Source organism: Erythrolamprus reginae, chromosome 6, assembly GCF_031021105.1.
Source record: "Erythrolamprus reginae isolate rEryReg1 chromosome 6, rEryReg1.hap1, whole genome shotgun sequence".
Taxonomy (NCBI): Eukaryota; Metazoa; Chordata; class Lepidosauria; order Squamata; family Dipsadidae; genus Erythrolamprus; species Erythrolamprus reginae.
The window spans coordinates 89,238,558-89,263,550 of record NC_091955.1 but is presented as its reverse complement, the minus strand read 5'-3'; the positions used below and the strand labels follow the sequence as shown (position 1 = coordinate 89,263,550).

Sequence of the window (24,993 nt, the reverse complement as noted above, 5' to 3'; positions counted from 1 at the left end):
CATAAGTCACTTTTTTCTGGGTTGTCATATCTTTGAAGAGCCACTAAACGGATGGTCATAGATTGAGGACTTCTTGTATATTAAGGAAGACAAAGTATGGTTCTCAGAAATTATTGCTTTTTTTGATTAGTTGTAGCTTTTTAATTTGTTTGTCTTCACTGATATTGCAGTTGTAAAGAATTGCATTTAGGAGGAAGTGATACATTCTAAGAATTGCCCCTGTCTGTATCCCCCATATGCTGTACTAGTACTATGAAACTATGTGATTAGGCTTGATAAATTGATAGTTAAAGCTTGAAAATTAATGACTAGTTACAATTAGGCTTGATACATTGACACCTAAAGGTTGAAAATTTATGTAGAATGTGTAACTCCTTAGCATCAGCATGGGTTAACTTAAGGCAACTGGCAGTTGGAACAGAGTTCTTTTCAGATAGGGAAGGGGAATAGAATGTCTAAACTCCCAGCCTGCAGGACGGATGAGTCACATGCTGGCCACGGACATGCCTAGTTTAGTAAAGAGATAGCATCAGAACGTGCGAATATAAGGCAACTGGCAGTTGGAACAGAATTCTTTTCAGGTGGGGAGGGGCAGTAGAACGTTTAGCTCCTTAGAACCAGAGCATGTTAATTAATATAATACTGTAAAAGACACACTAATGATCTGATGGTCAATAAAAAAAACTTTTCTAGTGAACACCTAGAAGTCAAGAGCTACATAAGCGGCAAGTTTATGCAACTTCCAGCAGACGTGGTTGGTAAATCCACAGTAACTGAATTTAAACATGCCTGGGATAAACATATATCCATTGTAAGATGAAATACAGGAAATAGTATAAGGGCAGACTAGATGGACCATGAGGTCTTTTTCTGCCATCGGTCTTCTATGTTTCAAGTTTGTAGGCTTTATAGTACTGGAGATTTTGTGATGAGTGAACGATATTTGGCTTATATACATATATATATAGAGAGAGATTGGCAGCTATAATAATAAACTACAACAGCTTTAAATAGCTGCCATGAATGAAGAAACAGCACCACAAATATATCTTTGGCCATTTGACAAACTAAAGAATAAACCTTGACTATTTTTTGGTTAGTTTCACACATAGCACTAAACCACAATGAGAATCATTTGGTGTTCATATGTCTTGCAAAGTCAGCCACTGTGATTTATAAATTGTGGTAGTTGCTTAATTCAGTATTTCTTCATTCTTCAAGATGCGCATACCATGCCACCTTGATTGCATCAGCGGAATCCCGCCCGGCCGCTCTGTTTAGGGTGACCCGCTCCCTTCTTAACCAGGGGGGAGTTGGGGAGCCCTTGCAGAGTAGTGCTGAGGAGTTTAACACGTTTTTCGCTGATAAAGTCGCTCAGATCCGGGCCGACCTCGACTCCAATTGTAAAACAGAGTCGACTGACAATGAGTCAGTCGAGGTGACTGGGGCACGTACTTGTCTACCTGTCTGGGAAGAGTTTGATCTGGTGACACCTGATGAAGTGGACAAGGCCATTGGAGCTGTGAGTTCCGCCACCTGTCTACTGGATCCGTGTCCCTCCTGGTTGGTTTCGGCCAGCAGGGAGGTGACACGGAGCTGGGCCCAGGAGATTACCAACGCTTCCTTGGGGAGGGGAGTTTTTCCATCACTCTATAAAGAAGCGCTCGTGCGCCCCCTCCTCAAGAAGCCCTCCCTGGACCCAGCTGTCCTTAACAACTATCGTCCAGTCTCCAACCTTCCCTTTATGGGGAAGGTTGTCGAGAAGGTGGTGGCACTCCAGCTCCAGCGGTCCTTGGAAGAAGCCGATTATCTAGGTCCTCAGCAGTCGGGTTTCAGGCCCGGTTACAGCACGGAAACCGCTTTGGTCGCATTGATGGATGATCTCTGGCGGGCCCAGGACAGGGGTTTATCCTCTGTCCTGGTGCTCCTTGACCTCTCAGCGGCTTTCGATACCATCGACCATGGTATCCTTCTGCACCGGCTGGAGGGGTTAGGGGTGGGAGGCACTGTTCTTCAGTGGTTCTCCTCCTACCTCTCTGGCCGGTCGCAGTCGGTGTTAGTGGGGGGTGTCAGAGGTCGACTCCTAGGTTTCTCCCTTGTGGGGTGCCTCAGGGGTCGGTCCTCTCCCCCCTGCTATTCAACATCTACATGAAACCACTGGGCGAGATCATCCAAGGACATGGGGTGAGGTATCATCAATATGCAGATGATACCCAGCTTTACATCTCCACCCCATGCCCAGTCAACGAAGCGGTGGAAGTGATGTGCCGGTGCCTGGAGGCTGTTGGGGCCTGGATGGGTGTCAACAGACTCAAGCTCAACCTGGATAAGACGGAGTGGCTGTGGGTTTTGCCTCCCAAGGACAATCCCATCTGTCCGTCCATTACCCTGGGGGGGGAATTATTGACCCCCTCAGAGAGGGTCCGCAACTTGGGCGTCCTCCTCGATCCACAGCTCACATTAGAAAAACATCTCTCAGCTGTGGCAAGGGGGGCGTTTGCCCAGGTTCGCCTGGTGCACCAGTTGCGGCCCTATCTGGACCGGGACTCATTGCTCACAGTCACTCATGCCCTCATCACCTCGAGGTTCGACTACTGTAATGCTCTCTACATGGGGCTACCTTTGAAAAATGTTCGGAAACTTCAGATCGTGCAGAATGCAGCTGCGAGAGCAGTCATGGGCTTACCTAGGTATGCCCATGTTTCACCATCACTTCGCAGTCTGCATTGGCTGCCGATCAGTTTCCGGTCACAATTTAAAGTGTTGGTTATGACCTTTAAAGCCCTTCATGGCATTGGACCAGAATATCTCCGAGACCGCCTCCTGCCGCACGAATCCCAGCGATTGATTAGGTCCCACAGAGTGGGCCTTCTCCGGGTCCCGTCAACTAAACAATGTCGGTTGGCGGGCCCCAGGGGAAGAGCCTTCTCTGTGGCGGCACCGGCCCTCTGGAACCAACTCCCCCCGGAGATTAGAACTGCCCCTACTCTTACTGCCTTCCGTAAACTCCTTAAAACCCACCTTTGCCGTCAGGCATGGGGGAACTGAAACATCTTCCCCTGGGCATGTTCAATTTATATATGGTATGCTTGTGTGTATGTCTGTTAGTATATGGGGTCTTTTTAAATTTTTAAAATTTAAAATTTAGATTATTTATGATTTGTTTCCACGTGTTGTGAGCTGCCCCGAGTCTTCGGAGAGGGGCGGCATACAAATCTAAGTAATAAATAAATAAATAAATAAATAAATATAAATAAATAAATGTCTAAAGTTTAGTGTGTTAAACCATCAACAACACTTACTAGTGTCTTAGAACAAACTAAAATGTGATAATGTGTGATGCATCTCCAACAAAGTTGAGTGACACCTTGGCATTTTCTTTACTAACTGTCAGTTGAAGCCAACAAAGGACATTGGAAATTGGAAAAACATCAGGTTCTTCCCTCATCTACCTATTCCTGGAGAACATGAAGATCAGCAAAATTATCTCCAAGGTCTGAGCCTTATCCATTCCCTGTTCATTCCACACCCTCTCTATCAGTCATTCTTTCCCAATCTAATGTTTTCCAGATGTGTTCAACTCTCATCATTCTTAGCCAGTGGTGATGGATGGGAATTAAACAACACAGCTGGAAAAGGTTGGGAAAGACTATCTTTTGGAGACTTTGCACTGACCTGAAACAAAAATAAACATGTTTTTTTAAAAAATAAAAGACCAGGTGATTATTATTATTTATTTAATGACAAAAGATAGAATGGAATTTCTCTCCATTCTATCACTGTACTCACTTCTACAGCATAATGCAGTGCTGATATGGCTGGGTGGACAGAGAGATTCTCCAAGGGTTTAATCTGAGGAACGCCCCATCCAGATGTTAAGGACCATTCAATGAAGAGCATGTTGTCTGTGAAAACCTTTCCAAATACTAAGCCATTTGGGTCTGGCTTCTCTTTCAACGTGGTAGACGGATTGATCACAAGATCATCAGCCTGGGGCGAGAAAACAAGACAAAATTACATTTTAAAAAATTGGTTACACTTAGCCCTTAACTTACAATAGTTTATTTAGTGACCATTTAAAGTTATAAGGACAAAAGTCACAGTTATGAGCATTGTAGCATCCTCATGGCCACAAGGTCAAAATTCAGATCCTTAGCAACTGTTTCATATTCATAATGGTTGTAAACATCCTTGGTCATGTGATCCCAACAAAGTCAATGAGGAAGACCCTTCATGGCACCGGACCAGAATATTTCCGGGACCGCCTTCTGCCGCACGAATCCCAGCGACTGGTTAGGTCCCACAGAGTAGGCCTTCTCCGGGTCCCGTCGACTAAACAAGGTCGACTGGCGGGACCCAGGGGAAGAGCCTTCTCTGTGGTGGCTCCGACCCTCTGGAACCAGCTCCCCACAGAGATTAGGACTGCCCGCACCCTCCTTGCCTTTCGTAAACTCCTTAAAACCCACCTCTGCCGTCAGGCATGGGGGAATTGAAACATCTCCCCCTCGCCCATGTCGTTTTGGTGCATGATTGATTGTGTGCCTGTCTTTTATATATTGGGGTTTCTTTTATGGACTTTTTAACCTAAAACTATAATTTAGCTTGCTAAATATTAGATCTGTTACTATGTACTGTTTTTTTACCATTGTTGTGAGCCGCCCCAAGTCTGCGGAGAGGGGCGGCATATAAATCCAATAAATCTAATCTAATCTAATCATATTACTAACTTAATAACTGCAGAAATTTATTTTAAAAGTGTAGGAAGAAAATGTGTAAAATGGGGCAAAATTCATTTAACAAATATCTCTCTTAACAAAAGTCATTGCGGTTGTTAAATCAAAGAATACCGGTATTCTCATTTAATTGTGTTGTGGTTAGCTCTGGCCCAGCTCCTGCCCCAAGGACTGTGGATGTTGGGGAGAGATCCACATGCTGCAGGTCTGTTTTGCCCCCGGTGGAATCTGCTGATGAAGGCTCCTCTGACCAAGAAGACATGAGTGACAGGGAGGAGGAGAGTGTGGCAGACAGCTCAGAAGGAGATAATTATCTAGCTCCTCCTTGGATTCAGAACAAGAGTTAATGATACAGCCACGCATGCGGAGAGCGATGCATAGGCAACAACAAATGAGAGATTATTATCAAAGAAAATGAGGCCACCTGTGGTTGGGTGGGGCTGTGGTAATTAGTGAGGCTGCTATAAAGAGCAGCCTGTGGGTTTGGCCATTGTGGAGGATTATCTGGTCCTTGTGTTTCGTGACTGCTTTACTGACTTTGACTTTTTGTGTGCTGATTTTTCCCTGCTTTGAACCTAAACCAGAGCAAAGTGTGTTTCACTTTGTGAAAGAAGGACTTTGAATTGCCTCACAGCTGCAAGCTAAGTATCACAGAACTGATAAGGGACTTGTACAAAGTACCAGTTTGTTTGGAGACCAGTGCTCTTTGCTATACCAAAAGAGGGCTTAGTTTAAGTGAATTTTCATTATAAAGAACATTGTTTTGAATTTTCAAACGTGTGTGTGTCTGAAATTTGTATCTGTGAATTTTTGGGAGGAGTGTACCAGAGAGCCCGACAGAACAAATTGGATAAGGAAAAAGTTATTTAAATCTGTCTGCTAACATCTGGAAAAGTGTCTGAAGCAAAATGCATTGCTACCAGATTACACCCTAATTTCATGAGAAAGACTTTGCTTCCCACAGCTCTTTTCCCCAACTTTTGACTCTGCTTGGCTGCTCTCTATCTTCTGCTCAAAAATATCCCTGGAGCTAGGCCAAAAATGTATTGGAAAAGAATGCAGAGTCTTTACAGTGTGACCCACAATCCCAAATTCTATTTTTGTAGAGGTGACAACTTTCTAAAGCTGACTCGCAGAGATTGGATTTCACAGGCGTTTGCTGAATTTGCTAATTGCTTCGTTAGAGATGCATTTCGGGCTAGCCGTGAAATATTCTGTAACCTGCTGTAATGTTAGAGTAGAACAGGGATGGCTAAGCTTTTTGCCCTTGTGTGCCAAATGAGAAGTGTGGAAAGCAGCGTGTGTGTGTGTTACACAGTGGGGTAGCAAAAATGGAGCTCCAACCCAGCGTACCCAATTTGCACTGAAAGATGAGGAAAGAAAATGCATAAGCCACGCCCACAGTATGGTAGTAAAAAATTTGATAGCCCTTCACTTGAGAGCAGTAGTGGGTTGCTACTAATATGGTAGAGGATGGCGCACCAGTAGCTGGGTGCTCAGCTTCGGTTCTCTTGCAACTGGTATATGCGCCCCCTTTCTGACCATTAAATGTTATGTGTGGATGTGATTGAGTAAATTGACTGTTTCTTTTTAAATTAATGGGTTTTTAACTTATAGTTTTAACTAATAAATGGATGGATGGATGGATGGATGGATGGATGGATGGATGGATGGATGGGTTGGGTGAGCTGGGATGGATGGGTGGAGGGATGGGTGGAGGGATGCATAGATAGACAGGCAGACAGACAGACAGAGAGATTAATAATAATGATGATGATGATGATGCCCAGGCTTGCATTCCAGTGTATTTTTGCTTTGTGCGCATGCACAGAAGCAAAATCTCAGGAAGAGACATGCGTGAGAGATTCTGATGATTTTTTTCCCTTTGCGCATATAACTCTTCTGACTGTCAGGAATTTTCTCCTTAATTCTTCATTCTTTCTCCTTAGTTCTTTCTCCTTAGTTTTAAATTACTTCTCTCCTTGTTTAGTTTCCACCCATTGTTTCTTGTTCTACCCTCAGGTGCTTTGGAGAGTAGGTTGACTCCTTTGTGGCAGCCCCTGAGATATTGGAACACTGCGATCACAGGATTAACATGTTTAAAGAGGCCTCGATATAACAAAAAAATATGTGCTGTCAGTTCTCGTCTGGACAAAAGTTTGTCTTCTGAAATAGAGTAATCTCTACCTAAAAAAGAAAGAAGTCTAAAAGGGTAGATGTAAAGCTGAGGAGAATTTTTTTCCTCATGCTTTTGACAGATGTCTCAGATTATCCACTGCAGCTGCAGAGGTATGTCTGTTCCAAAAACGTCAGTCATTAAAAAGCAGACCTGCAAAGAATAACATTTAACACAGGAAAGCCAAAATTAATGCTAAGTCAATCTTCAAAAAAGAAGGAAGTTCTTTCTTTAGAAAGAGGAAAACGATATGGTCATCAGAACCTTGGTAATCTAAGGCTTTGGTTTCTTGCGTCAGCCAAGATTTCCTCAGGGAAGTGTCTGTGGTACATTTTTAATCCCTCAGTTTCCAGTGCCAGCAGCCGCATGAGCCTCAGCGACCAGTCAGGCCGCACAGAATTGGCTCTCTCCAAGTCCTGTCCGCTAGACAATGTCACCTGGCAGGGCCTAGGGGAAGAGCCTTTTCTATGGGGGCCCCGGCCCTTTGGAATCAGCTCCCCCCAGAGATTCTGCCTTTCGCAAGAATTTGAAGACACACTTGTGCTGACAGGATTGGGGACTTTAATATTTACAGCCCCTGCCTATGAATGAATGTACACTGAATGGAAAGTATGTTGGTGGACTAAATATGACTGGTTTTTTAGATTAAATTGGGGGGTTTTAGACTGTTTGTTTTAGTTTTGTTGTACTTCAGAACTGTATTTTTTCATACGTTGTAAGCCGCCCTGAGTCCTCGGAGAGCAGTGGGATAAAAAATCCTAATAATAATAATAATAACTCCTGAATAAGGGCAGGGAAATTAAGTGTTAATGTTAATTTTACATCTCATACAAAAATTTGAAGGACAGGATAATAAACCACTGATTCATTTCCTTGTCAGGAGTTGGAATTGAGGAAATGTGAAAGCTGACTTGTCCATTTTTCAAATTAGTTCCAACATGCTGGGGCCCAGCCAAACTGAAGAGGAAAAGGTTCCTGATTCTTTTGTAAAGTTGTGATTGTTCAATTCAATTGTGTGGTTGTGAGAGACAGAAGGAGGACGAGGAGGAGGAGGAGGAGGAGGAGGAGAGGAACAGGAGGAGGAGGAAGAAGAAGAAGAAGACATTTAAGAATATTTTCATGCTCAGTATCAAAAGTAACTTTTGCATTCTAAATAGAAACAAAACAATATACCAATGGAAAACCAATCAGGCCTCATAAACAACTTACCAGAGCTTACAAAACTTTCGCCAGACCCATCCTAGAATACAGCTCATCTGTCTGGAACCCATACCACATTTCTGACATTAACATCCTCGAAAATGTCCAAAGATACTTCACCAGAAGAGCCCTTCACTCCTCTACCCGAAACAGAATTCCCTACGAAACTAGACTTACAATCCTGGGTCTTGAAAGCTTAGAACTACGACGTCTTAAACATGATCTAAGTATTGCCCACAAGATCATATGCTGCAATGTCCTGCCTGTCAAAGACTACTTCAGCTTCAACCACAACAACACAAGAGCACACAACAGATTCAAGCTTAATATTAACCCCTCCAAACTTGACTGTAAAAAATACGACTTTAGTAATCGAGTTGTTGATGTGTGGAACTCATTACCGGACTCCGTAGTATCATCCCCTAACCCCCAACACTTTACCCTTAGACTATCCACAGTTGACCTCTCCAGATTCCTAAGAGGTCAGTAAGGGGCGTACATAAGCGCATTAAAGTGCCTTCTGTCCCCTGTCCTATAGTCTCTCCTATATCTCCTATATCTTCTCTACTATATCTCTATAAGCTTCATTGTATATTATTGTGTATTGCACAAAATAAATAAATAAATTAAAACATTACAGCAAAACCCGCTATATAGAGCGCTGGTGAGACCACATTTGGAGTACTGTGTTCAGTTCTGGAGACCTCACCTACAAAAAGATATTGACAAAATTGAACGGGTCCAAAGACGGGCTACAAGAATGGCGGAAGGTCTTAAGCATAAAACGTATCAGGAAAGACTTAATGAACTCAATCTGTAGAGTCTGGAGGACAGAAGGAAAAGGGGGGACATGATCGAAACATTTAAATATGTTAAAGGGTTAAATAAGGTTCAGGAGGGAAGTGTTTTTAATAGGAAAGTGAACACAAGAACTAGGGGACACAATCTGAAGTTAGTTGGGGGAAAGATCAAAAGCAACGTGAGAAAATATTATTTGACTGAAAGAGTAGTAGATCCTTGGAACAAACTTCCAGCAGACGTGGTAGATAAATCCACAGTCACTGAATTTAAACATGCCTGGGATAAACATATATCCATCCTAAGATAAAATACAGGAAATAGTATAAGGGCAGACTAGATGGACCATGAGGTCTTTTTCTGCCGTCAGACTCCTATGTTTCTATGTTTCTAACATATCAGGTCCCTCAAAGCTCACCACAAACGTCCTAATATTCCTCTTTGTGACTTCCCTCAATTTAACTGCTTCTCAAGAACAGGGCTAAATCTGGGCACTTTTTAAAGAGTCGAAGGAATTTACAAGGGGATTTGTGTTTACAAGAAAAAGGGAAGGAAACAGTAGACTTTTTCAGTCAACTGTTTAGCGTTTTTTGTTATTTCTGAGAGCCAGCTTAGTGTAGCAGTTAATGAGGGAGAAACCAGGAGATTGGCATAGAAGCCAGCTAGATGACTATACAGGCCAGTCAATCTTTCTATGCTACTTCACGCAATTGTTCGGAAAATAGAAGGAAGGATTATTATATAGGCCCTCTTGAGTTTTACAAACTGAATCCAATCAAAGAAGTGAAATTCTTGGTGTTCTTCGAGGTGGGTTGCCTTCTTGCAAACATCTCTTGCAAACAGTCGACGGAGAGGGGCAGCATACAAGTCCAATCAATCAATCAATCAATCAATCAATCAATCAATCAATCAATTTCAGCTAGGCAACATCACCAGTCTTAGGGACAGTAAAGTTTGCCACTTGCATTGATGAGGTTATCTAGCTGGGTTATGAAACGTTTGCAGGCAAACAAGCTCAGAGAGCCCCAAGAATTCCTCTCCAACCCTGAGCTCCAGAGATTCCCTTTCATTGGAATAAAAGACAGTTGTAGTGAAAATTTAGGAAGGTAATTAGTAAAATAGACCCCCCCACCAAAAAAAGTAGAATAAATTAATCTGAAAAGCTACAGGAAGGATGCAAGACACATTCCCTGGCATTAAATGCAGCCCCTTCCAATTCCTTCTTTGGCCCATGGACTTCGCCATGAGGATGGAAACTGGACCGAGAGAGAAAATACCATCAAAATGCACAATTCAAGATTTATTACATATTTATTCAATTAATATGCTGTCCGTTACACTATCCAAAGCAACTCTTGGCAATGGACCAGAGTACCTCCGGAACCGCCTGCTACCGCACAAATCCCAGCGACCGATAAGGTCCCACATAGTTGGCCTTCTCTGGGTCCCGTCGACTAAACAATGTCGTTTGGCGGGCCCCAGGGGAAGAGCCTTCTCTGTGGCGGCCCCGGCCCTCTGGAATCAACTTCCCCTGGAGATTAGAACAGCCCCCACCCTCCTTGTCTTTCGCAAATTACTCAAGACCCACCTATATCGCCAGGCATGGGGGAACTGAGACACCTCCCCCAGGCTTTTATATTTTATGTTTGGTATGTGTGTCCTGTATGGTTTTAATTGTTGGGGTTTTATATATCTTTTCTTTTAATATTAGATTTGTTTACTGTTATATTGTTTTTATTATTGTTGTGAGCCTCCCCGAGTCTTCGGAGAGGGGCGGCGTACAAATCTTGAATTGAATTGAATTGAATCTTGCAACAGAATAGAGACATAAATATATAAAGAATTTAAAATTACAAAAATTAAGTGCAAACTGAAAACCAGAGCCTCCAGTAGATAAGAGTGCCTTCTCTGGTCATTGAACCTCTCAACTCCAGCCTCGAGTGTCCCCATCAGACAAACCAACCAGCATAGCCAGGTTTGAAGGTCCTTTTGGAAGGCCAAAGGTTAGATAAGGGCCCAGTGTTCAAGGCTGGTAAGGAATGTGCGGTAACTTGAGTTATTAAGGACATGCACAAAGGAAAATATGAGGAAATCTGAGGAAGTATTCAGCCATACAAGGCAGATACATTAAAGTGTATAAAATAGTGTTTACTTTAGAAATACAGTGGTACCTCAAGATATGAACCCCTCGTCTTACGAACAACTCGTGATACGAACCCGGAGTTCAGAAAAACTTTGCCTCTTCTTACGAACTTTTTTCGAGTTACGAACCGGCGTTCGGAGACTGCTGGGAAGCCGCGCGGCTGTTTTAAAAGGAGGCAAAAATTTTCTGAACCCCGGGTTCGGTTCGGGAGGTTTCTGGGAAGCCCCCCAGCCCGGCTGTCACCTTTTAAAACAGCCGCGCCGCTTCCCAGCTGTCGTTCGGCTTCAGGAGACAGCTGGGAAGTGGCGCGACTGTTTTAAAAGGTCGCAACCGGCCTGGGGGGCTTGCCAGCACCCCCTTGAACCCCGAACCTGGGTTCGGGGGGGTGCTGGGAAGCCCCCCAGGCCGGCTGTCACCTTTTAAAACAGCCGCGCCGCTTCCCAGCAGTCGCCGAAAGCCGTTTTTTTTGCGGGGGGTTTTTTTGGTTGCACGGATTAATTGACTTTACATTGTTTCCTATGGGAAACAATGTTTCGTCTTACGAACCTTTCGTCTTACGAACCTCCTCCTTGCACCAATTAAATTCGTATCATGAGGTATTACTGTAGTGCAGTTAATAGTTAAACAGTCAATATCTCTCAATACGATAATAATATTACAAACCTGTCTTGGTCTTACTTATCAGAATGCACTGCTTAAAAAAATAAAGGGAACACTTAAAAAACAGAATATAACTTCAAGTAAATCAAACTTCTGTGAAATCAAACTGTTCACTTAGGAAGCAAAACTGATTGACAGTTAATTCCACATGCTCTTATGCAAATGGAATAGTTGTGCAAATGAGAATATTTCATTCATTCCGATCTAGGATGTGTTATTTTATTTTTTTGAGCAGTATACATTACAGCTTACAAATACATCAAACTATCACCGAGCTTACTACATTAGTCTCAATGAATCAACAGAAAGAACAAAGAGAGCAGAGAGAGAGAATCATGCTCTCTGGCTCCCTCTTATGGCAATCCGTAACACTACCTCTTAAAGCTATAGTACTTCAATACAAACAAACATTCATTGTTAGCTTATTTATATACTGCAAACCCAACTATTTCGTACATAGTACTAACAAATGCGACCGATCCAGATGGGATCCTGCTTAACCTCAATGCCCCCCCCCCCCCCAGGCTGGTAGCATTCTTGCTCATCCATAACTCATTTATTCATTCATTCATTCATTCATTCATTCATTCATTCATTCATTCTATTTTATTCTATTTATTTTATTTTATTTTATTTATTTTATTAGATTTGTATGCTGCCCGTCTCTGAAGACTCGGAGCGGCTCACAACAACAAAACTGTATAAATCCAACGATAAAAAAAACAATTTAACACCCTTAATATAAAAAACATGCATCTCAGACAAACCATACATAAAACGGAAACGGCCTAGGGGAATCAATTTCCCCATGCCTGATGGCAGAGGTGGGTTTTAAGGAGTTTGCAAAAGACAAGGAGGGTGGGGGCAATCCTAATCTCCGGGGCTGAGTTGATTCCAGAGGGTCGGGGCCGCCACAGAGAAGGCTCTTCCCCTGGGTCCCGCCAGACGACATTGTTTTGTCGACGGGACCCAGGGAAGGCCAATTTTGTGGGACCTAACCGGTCGCTGGGATTCGTGTGGCAGAAAGCGGTCTTGGAGATATTCTGGTCCAATGCCATGAAGGGCTTTATAGGTCATAGCCAACACTTTGAATTGTGACCGGAAACTGATCGGCAACCAATGCAGACTGCGGAGTGTTGGTGTAACATGGGCATACCTAGGGAAGCCCATGATTGCTCTCGCAGCAGCATTCTGCACGATCTGAAGTTTCCGAACACTCTTCAAAGGTAGCCCCATGTAGAGAAGGCTTTATCCTTCAAGGAGAATTTCCCTGCAGCTAAACAGGCATTTCTGTTTTGGCAAAGACACCTACCTTGAAAGAGTTACTCGGGGATTTGGCAGCTGCCTCTGTGCATCCATCCACATCGTCATTTTGACAACCCTGCAACGGATAAAGGACAACGCTTAAAATATCAATAAAAATGTAATCAACGTTCCAAAGTCACCCTTTAACGTATTCTTCCAGGAGTTTGCACCTGTTTCAGAAAGGTTTGGGGCAACCAGGGAGAGATGGATTAGAAGGAAGCTTGAAAACAGTAATCTGAGATCTAGAGCTCATAATTGTACAAGGAAATCTGGTTCAATCAGCATTTGGGACTCCTCGGAGGATAAATGTGGCTTTGTCCGGTTTTGGGATTCTCAGTAGAAAAACAAAGGTACAATTGATTCCGAATTAAAAGTTCAACCAAGGAATTGCTTGCAAGTCTGCTATTCTATGTTGCTCTGAACCCACTGTGAGGGCCATGCCCACCTTTTAAAAAAAGCTTCTGGAAAGCTAGTTCACCTCCAAAGAAGACAAATTAGGGCGATTCAGGGATGGGAAATTGATCCTACAAGGTGAGACAGACCAAACTACGTATTGAGAAAAGATGACTGATAGAATAGAATATAATTCTTTATTGGCCAAGTGTGATTGGACACACAAGGAATTTGTCTTGGTGCATATGCTCTCAGCGTACATAAAAGAAAAAGATATACAGTGGTACCTCATCTTACGAACGCCTCTTCTAACGAATTTTTCAAGATACGAACCCGGTGTTTAAGATTTTTTTGCCTCTTCTTCCGAACTATTTTCACCTTACGAACCCAAGCAGCTGCTGCTGGGATGAAGGGGTTTCTTTTTTTCCCTTTTTTGAAGAAAGAAAAGGGAGGGGCTGCTTGGAAAAGGGAGGGGCTGCTTGGAGTAGGAAACATTTTGCAGAGAACAACGTGCTTGCAAAGGAGCTGAAAGGGTGTCTTTTGAAGAAAGAAAAGGGAGGAGGGAGGGGCAGCTTGGGGGAGGAAAATTTTTGCAGAGAACAATGTGCTTGCAAAGGAACTGAAACAGTGTCTTTTGAAGAAAGAAAAGGGAGGGGCGCCCCCCTTGCCTTTCTTCCTTCCCACTCACCCTTTAGCCTAGCCTTGCTTCTTCCACCCGCCCCCTTTAGCTGCTCCTCCCTGCCCTCTGTTCGCCTCCCTTCTAAAGTTTGGGATTTTCCTGAAGGATTTGCACGCATTATTTGCTTTTACATTGATTCCTATGGGAAACATTGTTTCACCTTACGAACTTTTCACTGTACGAACCTCCTCCTGGAACCAATTAAGTTCGTATGATGAGGTACCACTGTACAGTGTTCCCTCGATTTTCGCGGGGGATGCGTTCCAAGACCACCCGCGAAAGTCGAATTTCCGCGAAGTAGAGATGCGGAAGTAAATACACCAATTTTGGCTATGGACATTATATCACAAGCCATCCCTTAACACTTTAAACCCCTAAATTACCATTTCCCATTCCCTTAACAACCATTTACTCACCATTATTACTGGTACTCACCATTGAATAAGACACTTAGTGATCCTGATATTTATAAACATAATTATTTATTAACAATAATTATTTTTTTGTTATTTATTTGCAAAAATTATTAGTTTGGTGATGACGTATGACGTCATCGGGTGGGAAAAACCATGGTATAGAAAAAAAACCCGTAAAGTATTTTTTAATTAATATTTTTTGAAAAACCGTGGTATAGGCTATTCACGAAGTTCGAACCCGCGAAAATCGAGGGAACACTGTATTTGTCAAGAATCATGTGGTACACCATTTAATGATTGTCATATGGGTCATATAAGCAATGAAGAAAAAAGCAATATTAATAAAATCTTAGGACATAGAGCATCATTTTATTTGCTTGTTTTGTCAAGTACTGATATTGGTGGTATACAAAGATATAATAATATTTATATACACGGTACTAGTGAAATAGAAACATTAGGACAGGGGATGGAAGGCACGCTGGTGCACTTATGCACACCCCTTCCTGACCTCTTAGGAATCAGGAGAGGTCAACAGTGGATAGTCTAAAGGTAAAGTTTTAGGGGTTAGGTGATGACACTACAGAATCTGGTAGTGAGTTCCATGGATCAACTACTCGGTTACTAAAGTCGTATTTCCTGCAGTCGGGTTTAGAGCGGTTTATTTTAAGTTTGTATCTGTTGTTGTGCTCATTGTGGTTGAAGCTGAAGTAGTCATTGACAGGAAGGACGTTGTAGCAGATGATTTTGTGGGCTATGCTTAGGTCGTGTTTAAGGCCACGTAGTTCTAAGCTTTCTAAACCTAGGATTGTAAGTCTAGTTTTATTGTAAATCCTAGTTTTATCTTTTGTGCATGCTCAGAAGCTGTTTTTTGATTGCTGAAGACACGTGGTGCGGTCCTCAGCGAACAGGGCAGCAAAAGGATCCCGAACTCTCCCCTGCTTCATGTGTTATATAAATTTGGCCATTTATTACTTATTCACAAGACTACAGTTGAAACAGACTGCGGCTTAGCGCAACTACAGAATTTGTTTAACGTGCTATGGAAGTATCTCATCCTCAAAATTGAAGCTCTGAGGAATTAAAAAAGAACAATCACACCATCTGGGCTGCATTTTGATCTTCTTAAGTAATGATAACTATTACAATAACAATCCACACCACAGATTCTTAAGAAGATAGGTTTGCTGAACAGATGAGTCACGCCGGCCTATTTTTAACTCCGGCTGAACAAGCTTGTAACTCCTCGCGACCTTCTGAGAAGGCATCTGAAAACTTGACTAAAGGAGATTCATCCAGATTTCTTTTCAAAGCGAGGCCCAGTTTTGTTCTGTTTTTTTCTCCTTTAGCCCTGCGGTGAAGTCTGCGGAGGAGACAGACAAAATAATAACACAACGGGACTCCGAATGAGTGTGCCACAATAAACACAACGGCCTTGGATGGATTAAAAGCTCCTGCCGGTTCAGAGAATAGAGCAATGATGGCGAACCTTTTTGTCCTCAGGTGCCGAAATAGTATGTGTGCACGCTATCGCACATGTACGAGTGCCCACACTCATAATTCAATGCCTGGGGAGGGCAAAAACAACTTCTTCCGCCCCCTGGAGGCCCTTTGGAGGCTGGAAACGGCCTGTTTCCCAACTTCTGGTGGGCCCAGTAGGGTCGTGTTTCGCCCTCCCCAGGCTCCAAAGGCTTCCCTGAAGCTGGAAGAGGCTAAAAAATGCCCTCCTCCAACCCCCCCACCCCGAGGCACTCTGGAAGCCAAAAACGCCCTCCCAGAGCCTCTGTGTGAGCCAAAAATCAGCTGGCCGGCACACACAGGCATGTTGGAGCTGAGCTAGGGCAACGGCTTGCGTGCCAGCAGATATGGCTTCGCGTGCCACCTGTGCCATCACTGGAATAGAGGCTAACGTGGAATCCTTGTTGCTCTCTGCATGTAGTCATTTGCAGGCTCTTTTTTTTTTAATAATAAATTTTTATATACAAAAAACATAACAACATATAAACATCAATAGACAATATACAATAACAACGGAAAATACATTTAAAAGATTGGGCGGGTGAATGGCAGATATATGATAATATTCCGATATAGTATAGTTAAATAATTACATTGTATATAAATAAGAGATAAAGTTGAGTATGAAATAACAGAAAAATTATAAATAGATAGGTTGGTTTTTGTATATATCTTTTTTCAATCTTTAAACACCAGACTGTTATTTTTGTATACATAGAATTACAATTGTTAATCAATCAGATTTTTTCTCTCCCCCTCCCCTTTTCTACCCAGCAGTAGAAAGAGTCCCAGCAGTTATAAAAGACAGAACCTTCGTTATTTCTAAGTTCTATAGTATGACCAGACTAGGTAATATCATCAGGGCTGATGAGTATGGGGTTTGTCTCTCTTTATACATTGTATTTTGACCTGCCAGTGTTGGTGGGCATGTGATTTCCTCCTTGGTAGGCCCTTGATTAGGGTCATTATCGGGTTCCTACCAGTATGGATGTGGACGCTGCACTTGTAGTAAAACCAGAACTGTGCGCGCAACTTTATCTGTCTGTCTGTCTGTCTGCCTGTCTATGTATGTATGTATGTATGTATGTATGTATGTATGTATGTATCTATCTATCTATCTATCTATCTATCTATCTATCTATCTATCTATCTATCTATCTATCTATCTATCTATCTACCTTCTACCTATCATCCATCTATCTATCTATCTATCTATCTATCTATCTATCTATCTATCTATCTATCTATCTATCTACCTACCTACCTATCTACATTCTACCTATCATCCATTTATCTATCTATCTATCTATCTATCTATCTATCTATCTATCTATCTATCTATCTATCTACCTTCTACCTACCTACCTATCTATCTATCTACATTCTACCTATCATCCATCCATCCATCCATCCATCCATCCATCCATCCATGTATCTATCTATCTATCTACCTTCTACCTACCTACCTACCTATCTATCTATCTACATTCTACCTATCATCCATCTATCTATCTATCTATCTATCTATCTATCTATCTATCTATCTATCTATCTATCTATCTATCTATCTATCTACCTATCTATCTGCCGCCCCTCTCCGAGAACTCGAGGCGGCTCACAACAATAATAAACAATGTACAAACCCAATATTTAAAAACACAATTAAAAAACCCTTACAATAAAATAATCACACAACCCAATCAAACCCATGTGTCAGCGTTCCAAATAGCATCTGAGAAATAAACCAAGTCCCAGTCCAATTCTCTCAATCAGAGCTTGATTTATTAACAGAACCATGTTAGCTACGGTATTGTCCTTCCGATTCTGAATCCTTCCCAGAGTCCCACCTGGGTTAAGGTTCATCTTACATCCCCCAGACCCACGAGTTCATCACGAGAGCCAGTCTGTGTGCAGGGGCTTATCAACTTCCTCTTCTCTTCAGTTGAGGCAGAACAAACGGTGGTCTTGGCTTGGAGAAAGGAATCTTTGGTTGTGTCTAGTAACTTTCCCCTCCGACCACTCACTACCCCTCCCATCCCCCCCTTGTGTTGTGTCAGGCTGAACTCTCTAACTCCACATGAAGACTGACACCCTACATAAACCAAGTAGTTAGGAGAGGTGTCAATTTCCCCGTGCTTGGCGGCAAAGGTGAGTTTTCAACAACCTACGAAAGGCAAGGAGGGTGAGGGCAGTTCTGATCTCCGGGGGCAGTTGGTTCCAGAGGGCTGGGGCCGCCACAGGGAAGGCTCTTCCCCTGGGCCCTGCCAGACGACACTGCTTAGTCGATGGCACCGGGAGAAAGCCCACTCTGCACGTGCAAAACATCACAATCAGTAGCGGTTTGCAGCTGGTATGGGCAGGGGTGGGCAGCAGGCAGAAATGAAGCTGCGTGCACAGCTCCAGCTAACCGGTGGCAGTCACTTCCTGGATTACTGGTCTCGGCTTGGCTCTCCTTTTTTTCCCTGCTGCTGCTGCTGTGCGCTCCTCGCTTTTTTCCTCTTTCCTTCTTCCTGGCCTCGGATGAGCTTCCCTCTCTCCTGCCCGGCTCCTCTCCAGCCTCACACGTCCACCTCCCGAGGCCAGGAAGGAGGAAAGAGGAAAAAAGCGGGAAACGCGAAGCAAATTGTCACCCCAGCAAGCGACACTGGTGAGGTTGTAAATTGAGGACTTTATTTTATTTTATTTATTTATTTATTGGATTTGTATGCCGCCCCTCTCCGCAGACTCGGGGCGGCTAACAACAGCAATAAAACAACATATAATAATAATCCAATACTAAAACAGTTAAAAACCCTTATTATAAAACTAAACATACATACAGACATACCATGCATAAAATTGTAAAGGCCTAGGGGGAAAGAGTATCTCAGTTCCCCCATGCCTGGCGGCAGAGGTGGGTTTTAAGCAGCTTACAAAAGGCAAGGAGGGTGGGGGGCAATTCTAATCTCTGGGGGGAGTTGGTTCCAGAGGGCCGGGGCTGCGACAGAGAAGGCTCTTCCCCTGCGTCCCGCCAAGCGACATTGTTTAGTTGACGGGACCCGGAGAAGACCCACTCTGTGGGACCTAACTGGTCGCTGGGATTCGTGCAGCAGAAGGCGGTCCCTGAGATAATCTGGTCCGGTGCCATGAAGGGCTTTATAGGTCATAACCAACACTTTGAATTGTGACCGGAAACTGATCGGCAACCAATGCAGACTTAACAGTTCACTTGAACGATGAGGATTGTTCAAGCCATGGCCACCTGGTCACATGGCCAGCAAGCCACTCGCACATGACCATCAAGCCACGCCCACAAAATAAGCCACGCCCACAGTGTGGCAGTAAACATTTTGGCTGCCCATTACTGGGTACGGGGCAATATGGCATCCCAGTAGCAAAAATGACCTAGCAACAGAAATACTGGGCCCAATCGTCTTTGTGAGTCGATGACTACCTTGTAATGAAGAAACCTATTCTCCAAAGCAAGGGTCTCGAGCCTTGGCAACTTTAAAACTTGCGGACTTCAACTCCCAGAATTCCTCAGCCAGCAAAGCTAACTGAGGAATTCTGGGAGTTGAAGTCTACAAGTCTTGAAGTTGTGAAGGTTGGAGCCCCCTGCTCCAAAGCACCTGAAGGCAGAACAAGAAACAATGGGTGGAAATTAATCAGGGAGAGAAGCAACCTAGAATTAAGGAGAAATTTCCTGGAAGTTAGAACAATTAATCAGTGGAACAACTTGCCGCCAGATTTTCTGAATGCCCCAAAACTGGAAATTTTGAAAAGGAGATTGGACAACCATTGGTCTGAAATGGTATAAGGCTTTCTGCCAGAGCAGGGGGTTGGACTAGAAGACATCCAAGGTCCCTTCCCGCTGTTGTCATCCTATCATTCTATTCTGACAAATGGTGAGGTTTGTAAACTCACATCAGTTGCAGGTTCTCCATCCATATTCAATGGAATTCTTTGTTTGGCCGTGCATGCACAAAGGGAGAATTATCTGTGTGCAGGAAACAGGATTTCTACATTGTCACCCCTGGCAAACAGTGCGATAGCTAAAACTATGGAATGAAAACGAAATCTGACATCTGAGTCAGTAGAAGCTCTGTTCTCTGGATCACAAGAGGGCAAAGTGGTTTATCTGGCCATTCAGTTCTTTTTCCCACCTCCCCTGTCACAAAGGAAGGGACTCTAGGAAGGGACGGGATCGTTCTGAGAACCCACAAAGGATGGGGTTGTATTGTTTTTGGGAAAACAAGCCAGTGACTGTTGTTTGAACAGATATCGACTCCCCATCAAAAAGAAAAGAATGGTCTTTAGTATACAGTGGTACCTCTACCTAAGAACGCCTCTACTTATGAACCTCTTTAGAAAAGAACTGTGTGTTCAAGATTTTTTTGCCTCTTCTAAAGAACCATTTTCCACTTACAAACCTGACCCTCCAAAACTGTAACTGGAAAAGGCAGGGAGAAGCCTCCATGGGGCCTCTCTAGGAATCTCCCGGGAGACAACAGGGCCGGAAAAGGCGATGAGAAGCCTCCGTGGGGCCTCTCTAGGAATCTCCCGGGAGACAACAGGCCGGAAAAGGCGATGAGAAGCCTCCATGGGGCCTCTCTAGGAATCTCCCGGGAGACAACAGGGCCGGAAAAGGCGATGAGAAGCCTCCATGGGGCCTCTCTAGGAATCTCCCGGGAGACAACAGGGCCGGAAAAGGCGATGAGAAGCCTCCGTGGGGCCTCTCTAGGAATCTCCCGGGAGACAACAGGGCCAGAAAAGGCGATGAGAAGCCTCCGTGGGGCCTCTCTAGGAATCTCCTGGGAGGAAGCGGGGCCTCCACCCTCCCTGTGGTTTCCCCAATCACACACATTATTTGCTTTTACATTGATTCCTATGGGGAAAATTGCTTCTTCTTACAAACTTTTCTACTTAAGAACCTGGTCACAGAACGAATTAAGTTCGTAAGTTGAGGTAGTACAGTATACAGAAGAAAAGTTGTTAGTGATGGTGACTTTCCATATTGCTACAAAAACCATAAGGTGGTTGGATGGGGTGGCACTTTATTAGTTGAACTGAATTTGGGGGTGGGGGGTGTTTCCAACCGATGCGGTCCGGTGCCGGTGCTCCGGTAGCAGCCTGTTAATGACGAAATTTAGGCAGGCCACCTTTCCCACCACAATCTTTTTAAAAAAAAATAATTTGGGGGGCTTTTTTCTTGCTTTGGATGGCTTCTTCTCAGCTGTGTTTTGGCTTGAAATATCCTTCTGTGCATGGAATTGTGTGGTGGGACGCAAGTGCGCGAGCATAGTGCATACACAAAACATCACAATCAGTAGCGGTTTGCAGCTGGTATGGGGCAAATGTGGCATCCCAGTAGCAAAAACGACCTAGCAAAAGAAACGCCCAATCATAAGAACATAAGAAGAGCCATGCAGAATCAGGCCAAAGCCCATCGAGTCCAGCATTTTGTGTCACACAGTGACCCACCAATTGTCCCTGGGGATCTTCAGCAGAAAGAGAAGGCAAGACCCTCCCTTTCCCTTGACCCCCAACAAATGGTACTCAAGGGAATCCTGCCTGCCCCAACCAACATAGAGGCAGCACATGGACATCTGTTTCAATAACCACCAATACACTTGGCATTCATGTATCTGTCTAATCCTGCCTTGAAGCTCTCCAGGCTGACAGCTGTCACGTCCTCTTCTGGAAGTGAATTCCATAAACCCTCTGGGTGAAGAAATATTTCCCTTTATTTGTCCTCGCTTTCTTACCTATGAGCTTTAGGGAGGGCCCCCTCGTCCTAGTATTGGGTGATAAAGAAAAGAATTTTTATCCACCTTTTCTATCCCATATTTATTTTATTTTTATTTATTTATTTATTTTATCCAATACATAATACACATTGAAGAGAATAGACATGTAATAATATAAATAAAGAAAATAATAGAAGAAAAGATATAAAAGTATAGGTGAACATATTTGAAAGGAAGAAAAGATAAATGAGATAAGGAGAGACAATTGGACAGGGGACGGAAGGCACACTGGTGCACGCCCCTTACTGACCTCTAAGGAACCTGGAGAGGTCAATCGTGGATAGACTAAGGTTTGTGATTTTTTTGATTATCTTGTAATGAAGAAACTGCCATAAAGATCCAGATATTTCCAGATGAAACTGGACCCAAACATAAAAATTCTACGAGCACGAAAGATATCATCAGTAATGGCCCAAGATAAGAAAACATCTTGTACCTGTGTACGTAATTTGCAACCAATCGGTCACAACCAGCAAGGAACCAGATCAGATTGATGGACATTCCAGTCTGGGCAGCTTGTGCAACCACGCAAATTACATGTGAATCAGTAGTGGGTTGCTACTGGTGCGGGAGTAGAATGCGCATCACTAGCAGCTGCCAAATTGTGCAATTTGCGCGTGACTGCTCTGGTGGCAGTCCTACGGCCACCGCCACCTTCCCCCCCCCCCCCAATTTTTTTGGTATTTTTTGCTGCATTTGTCTACATGTGGAGAAGCAAAAACACAATGGGGATGCATCCACGCGCATGCAAGACAACCGAAGCTGCACCCACAGCGCAACACTAGCAGAACCAATGGCAATCCACCCCTAATGTGAATGGTAAGAAGCTGGGGACGGAGAGCTGCCATTGATCCAAACTGATCACCCGACAATTCGATTTATTCTCTTATAGCGACATTTCCTAATTTATTTATTTATTATTTATTTTTATTTATTTATTAGATTTGTATGCCGCCCCTCTCCGAAGACTCGGGGCGGCTCATAACAACAGCAATACAATATACAAAGTACAAATCCAGTATAAGTTAAAAGCAATTTAAAACCCATAAATATTAAAAAACCATCATTACTACACAATCATACCATTCTCATATATTACAGTCAGAAAAAAGGTGGTGCTGGGGGGACAAGATAGTTATTCCCCCCATGCCTGGTGACATAGACAGGTCTTCAACATCTTACGGAAGGTGGAAAGGGTAGGGGCAATTCGAATCTCCGGGGGGAGTTGATTCCAGAGGGCCGGGGCCGCCACAGAGAAGGCTCTTCCCCTGGGTCCCGCCAAACGACATTGTTTAGTCGATTGGACCTGGAGAAGGCCAACTCTGTGGGACCTGATTGGCCGCTGGGATTCGTGCAGCAGAAGGCGGTCCCGCAGGTAATCTGGTCCGATGCCATGCAGCGCAGGAGAAAGTGAACCAGTGGTGAGGTAATTTAGACTCTTGGGGAAGGTGAGGAGGGGGGGGCAGTACGAATCTCCGGGGAGAGCTGATTCCAGAGGGCCGCCCCCCAAAAAAAGAAGGCTCTTCCCCTGGACCCCACCAAGTGACATTGTCTAGTTGACAGGACCTGGAGAAGGCCGACTCTGTGGGACCTGACCGGTCACTGGAATTCATGCGGCAGGAGGCAGTCCCATAAGTAAACTGACCCAATGCCATGCAGCGCAGGAGAAAATGAACCAGTGGTGAGGTAACTTAGAGCCCATCCCGGCATGCAAGGACAATCTGTAGCACACACCCCTCAGTTCAAAATCATACTTCCCTTTAGTGTAACAATAAGTAAACAATGCCTACAAAAGATGATCTTGAACAATGATGCAGTGGTACCTCTACCTAAGAACGCCTCTACTTACGAACTTTTCTAGATAAGAACCGGGTGTTCAAGATTTTTTTGCCTCTTCTCAAAAACCATTTTCCACTTACAAACCTGAGCCTCCAAAACTGTAACTGGAAAAGGTGGGGAGGAGCCTCTGTGGGGCCTCTCTAGGTATCTCCTGGGAGGAAACAGGGCTGGAAAAGGTGGGGAAAAGCCTCTCTGGGGCCTCTCTAGGAATTTTCTGGGAGGAAACAGGGCCAGAAAAGGTGGGGAGAAGCCCCTGTGGGCCTCTCCAGGAATCTCTTGGGAGGAAATAGGGCCGGAAAAGGTGGGGAGAAGCCTCTGTGGGTCCTCTCTAGGAATCTCTTGGGAGGAAATAGGGTCTGAAAAGGCAGGGAGAAGCCTCCGTGGGGCCTCTCTAGTAATGTCCTGGGAGGAAACAGGGCCTCCACCCTCCCTGTGGTTTCCCCAATTGAAGGAAGGAAGGAAGGAAGGAAGGAAGGAAGGAAGGAAGGAAGGAAGGAAGGAAGGAAAACATCAAAGCTGTGCATGACTGTTTCAAGAAATTGATGTGCGAGCATTGGTTTATGACACAGTGCAAACTACTGGGCTATACAGTATTCTTTAACATCACGAATGAGAAAATCTTGAGTTTAAGCAGCCGCAGTGAGCCCTGATCATTTAAATGAGCAAAACTAATTTTGGCAGCATATGGCAAAAGTTCCAGCAACCCTTAGGAAAACATTAATTTAATCTCTAACAGTAAAACGGTTTATTGGATGAGTGCTCTTCATTCAAACCCAATAATCCGGATTCTTAATAGATATGTGGTGAGTGAAAGCAATCAATTGCAAGGGAAATTGGAACGTAGATAAAATTCAATTTATAACAGTAAGTTGGCTATAAAGCAGGGGAGATTTTGTTGAGATAAATAAAGCAGTGGCTTTTTTCCTGCTTTGGTCTGTTTCTTGCTATAGCTATTCCTATAGATTGACAGCTACACTCCTTTTCTCTGGAGACATTTATTTTATTTATTTGTTTTGTCATGTAAATATTGGGGGCATACAAAGATATAATATTGATATACCTGAGACTAGTAAAAGAGAAACATAAGGACAGGGGACAGAAGGCACTCTGGTGCACTTACGTACACCTCTTACTGACTTCTTAGGAATCGGGAGAGGTCAACAGGGTAAAGTTTTGGGCATTTGGTGACGAAACTATAGAATTAGGTAGTGAGTTCCAGGCGTTAACTACTCGGTTGCTAAAGTCCTATTTTCTACAGTCAGGTTTGGAGCAGTTTACTTTGAGTTTGTATTTGTGGTGCGCTCGTGTGTTGTTGTGGTTGAAGCTGAAGTTGTCGTTGACAGGAAG

The 24,993-nt window shown here is 43.7% G+C and overlaps 1 protein-coding gene across 1 annotated transcript in view; it reads right to left on the bottom strand.

The window, feature by feature from the left end:
* Positions 1-24,993, bottom strand: part of BCAT1 (branched chain amino acid transaminase 1) — a 62,203-nt gene that overhangs the window by 25,352 nt on the left and 11,858 nt on the right. Inside the window, exons 2-3 of the mRNA XM_070754342.1 lie at positions 13,023-13,091; positions 3,790-3,990 (exon numbers count right to left, since the gene is read on the bottom strand). Coding sequence (XP_070610443.1) covers positions 3,790-3,990; positions 13,023-13,091 — 270 coding nt within the window. The remainder of the gene's footprint in view (positions 1-3,789; positions 3,991-13,022; positions 13,092-24,993) is intronic.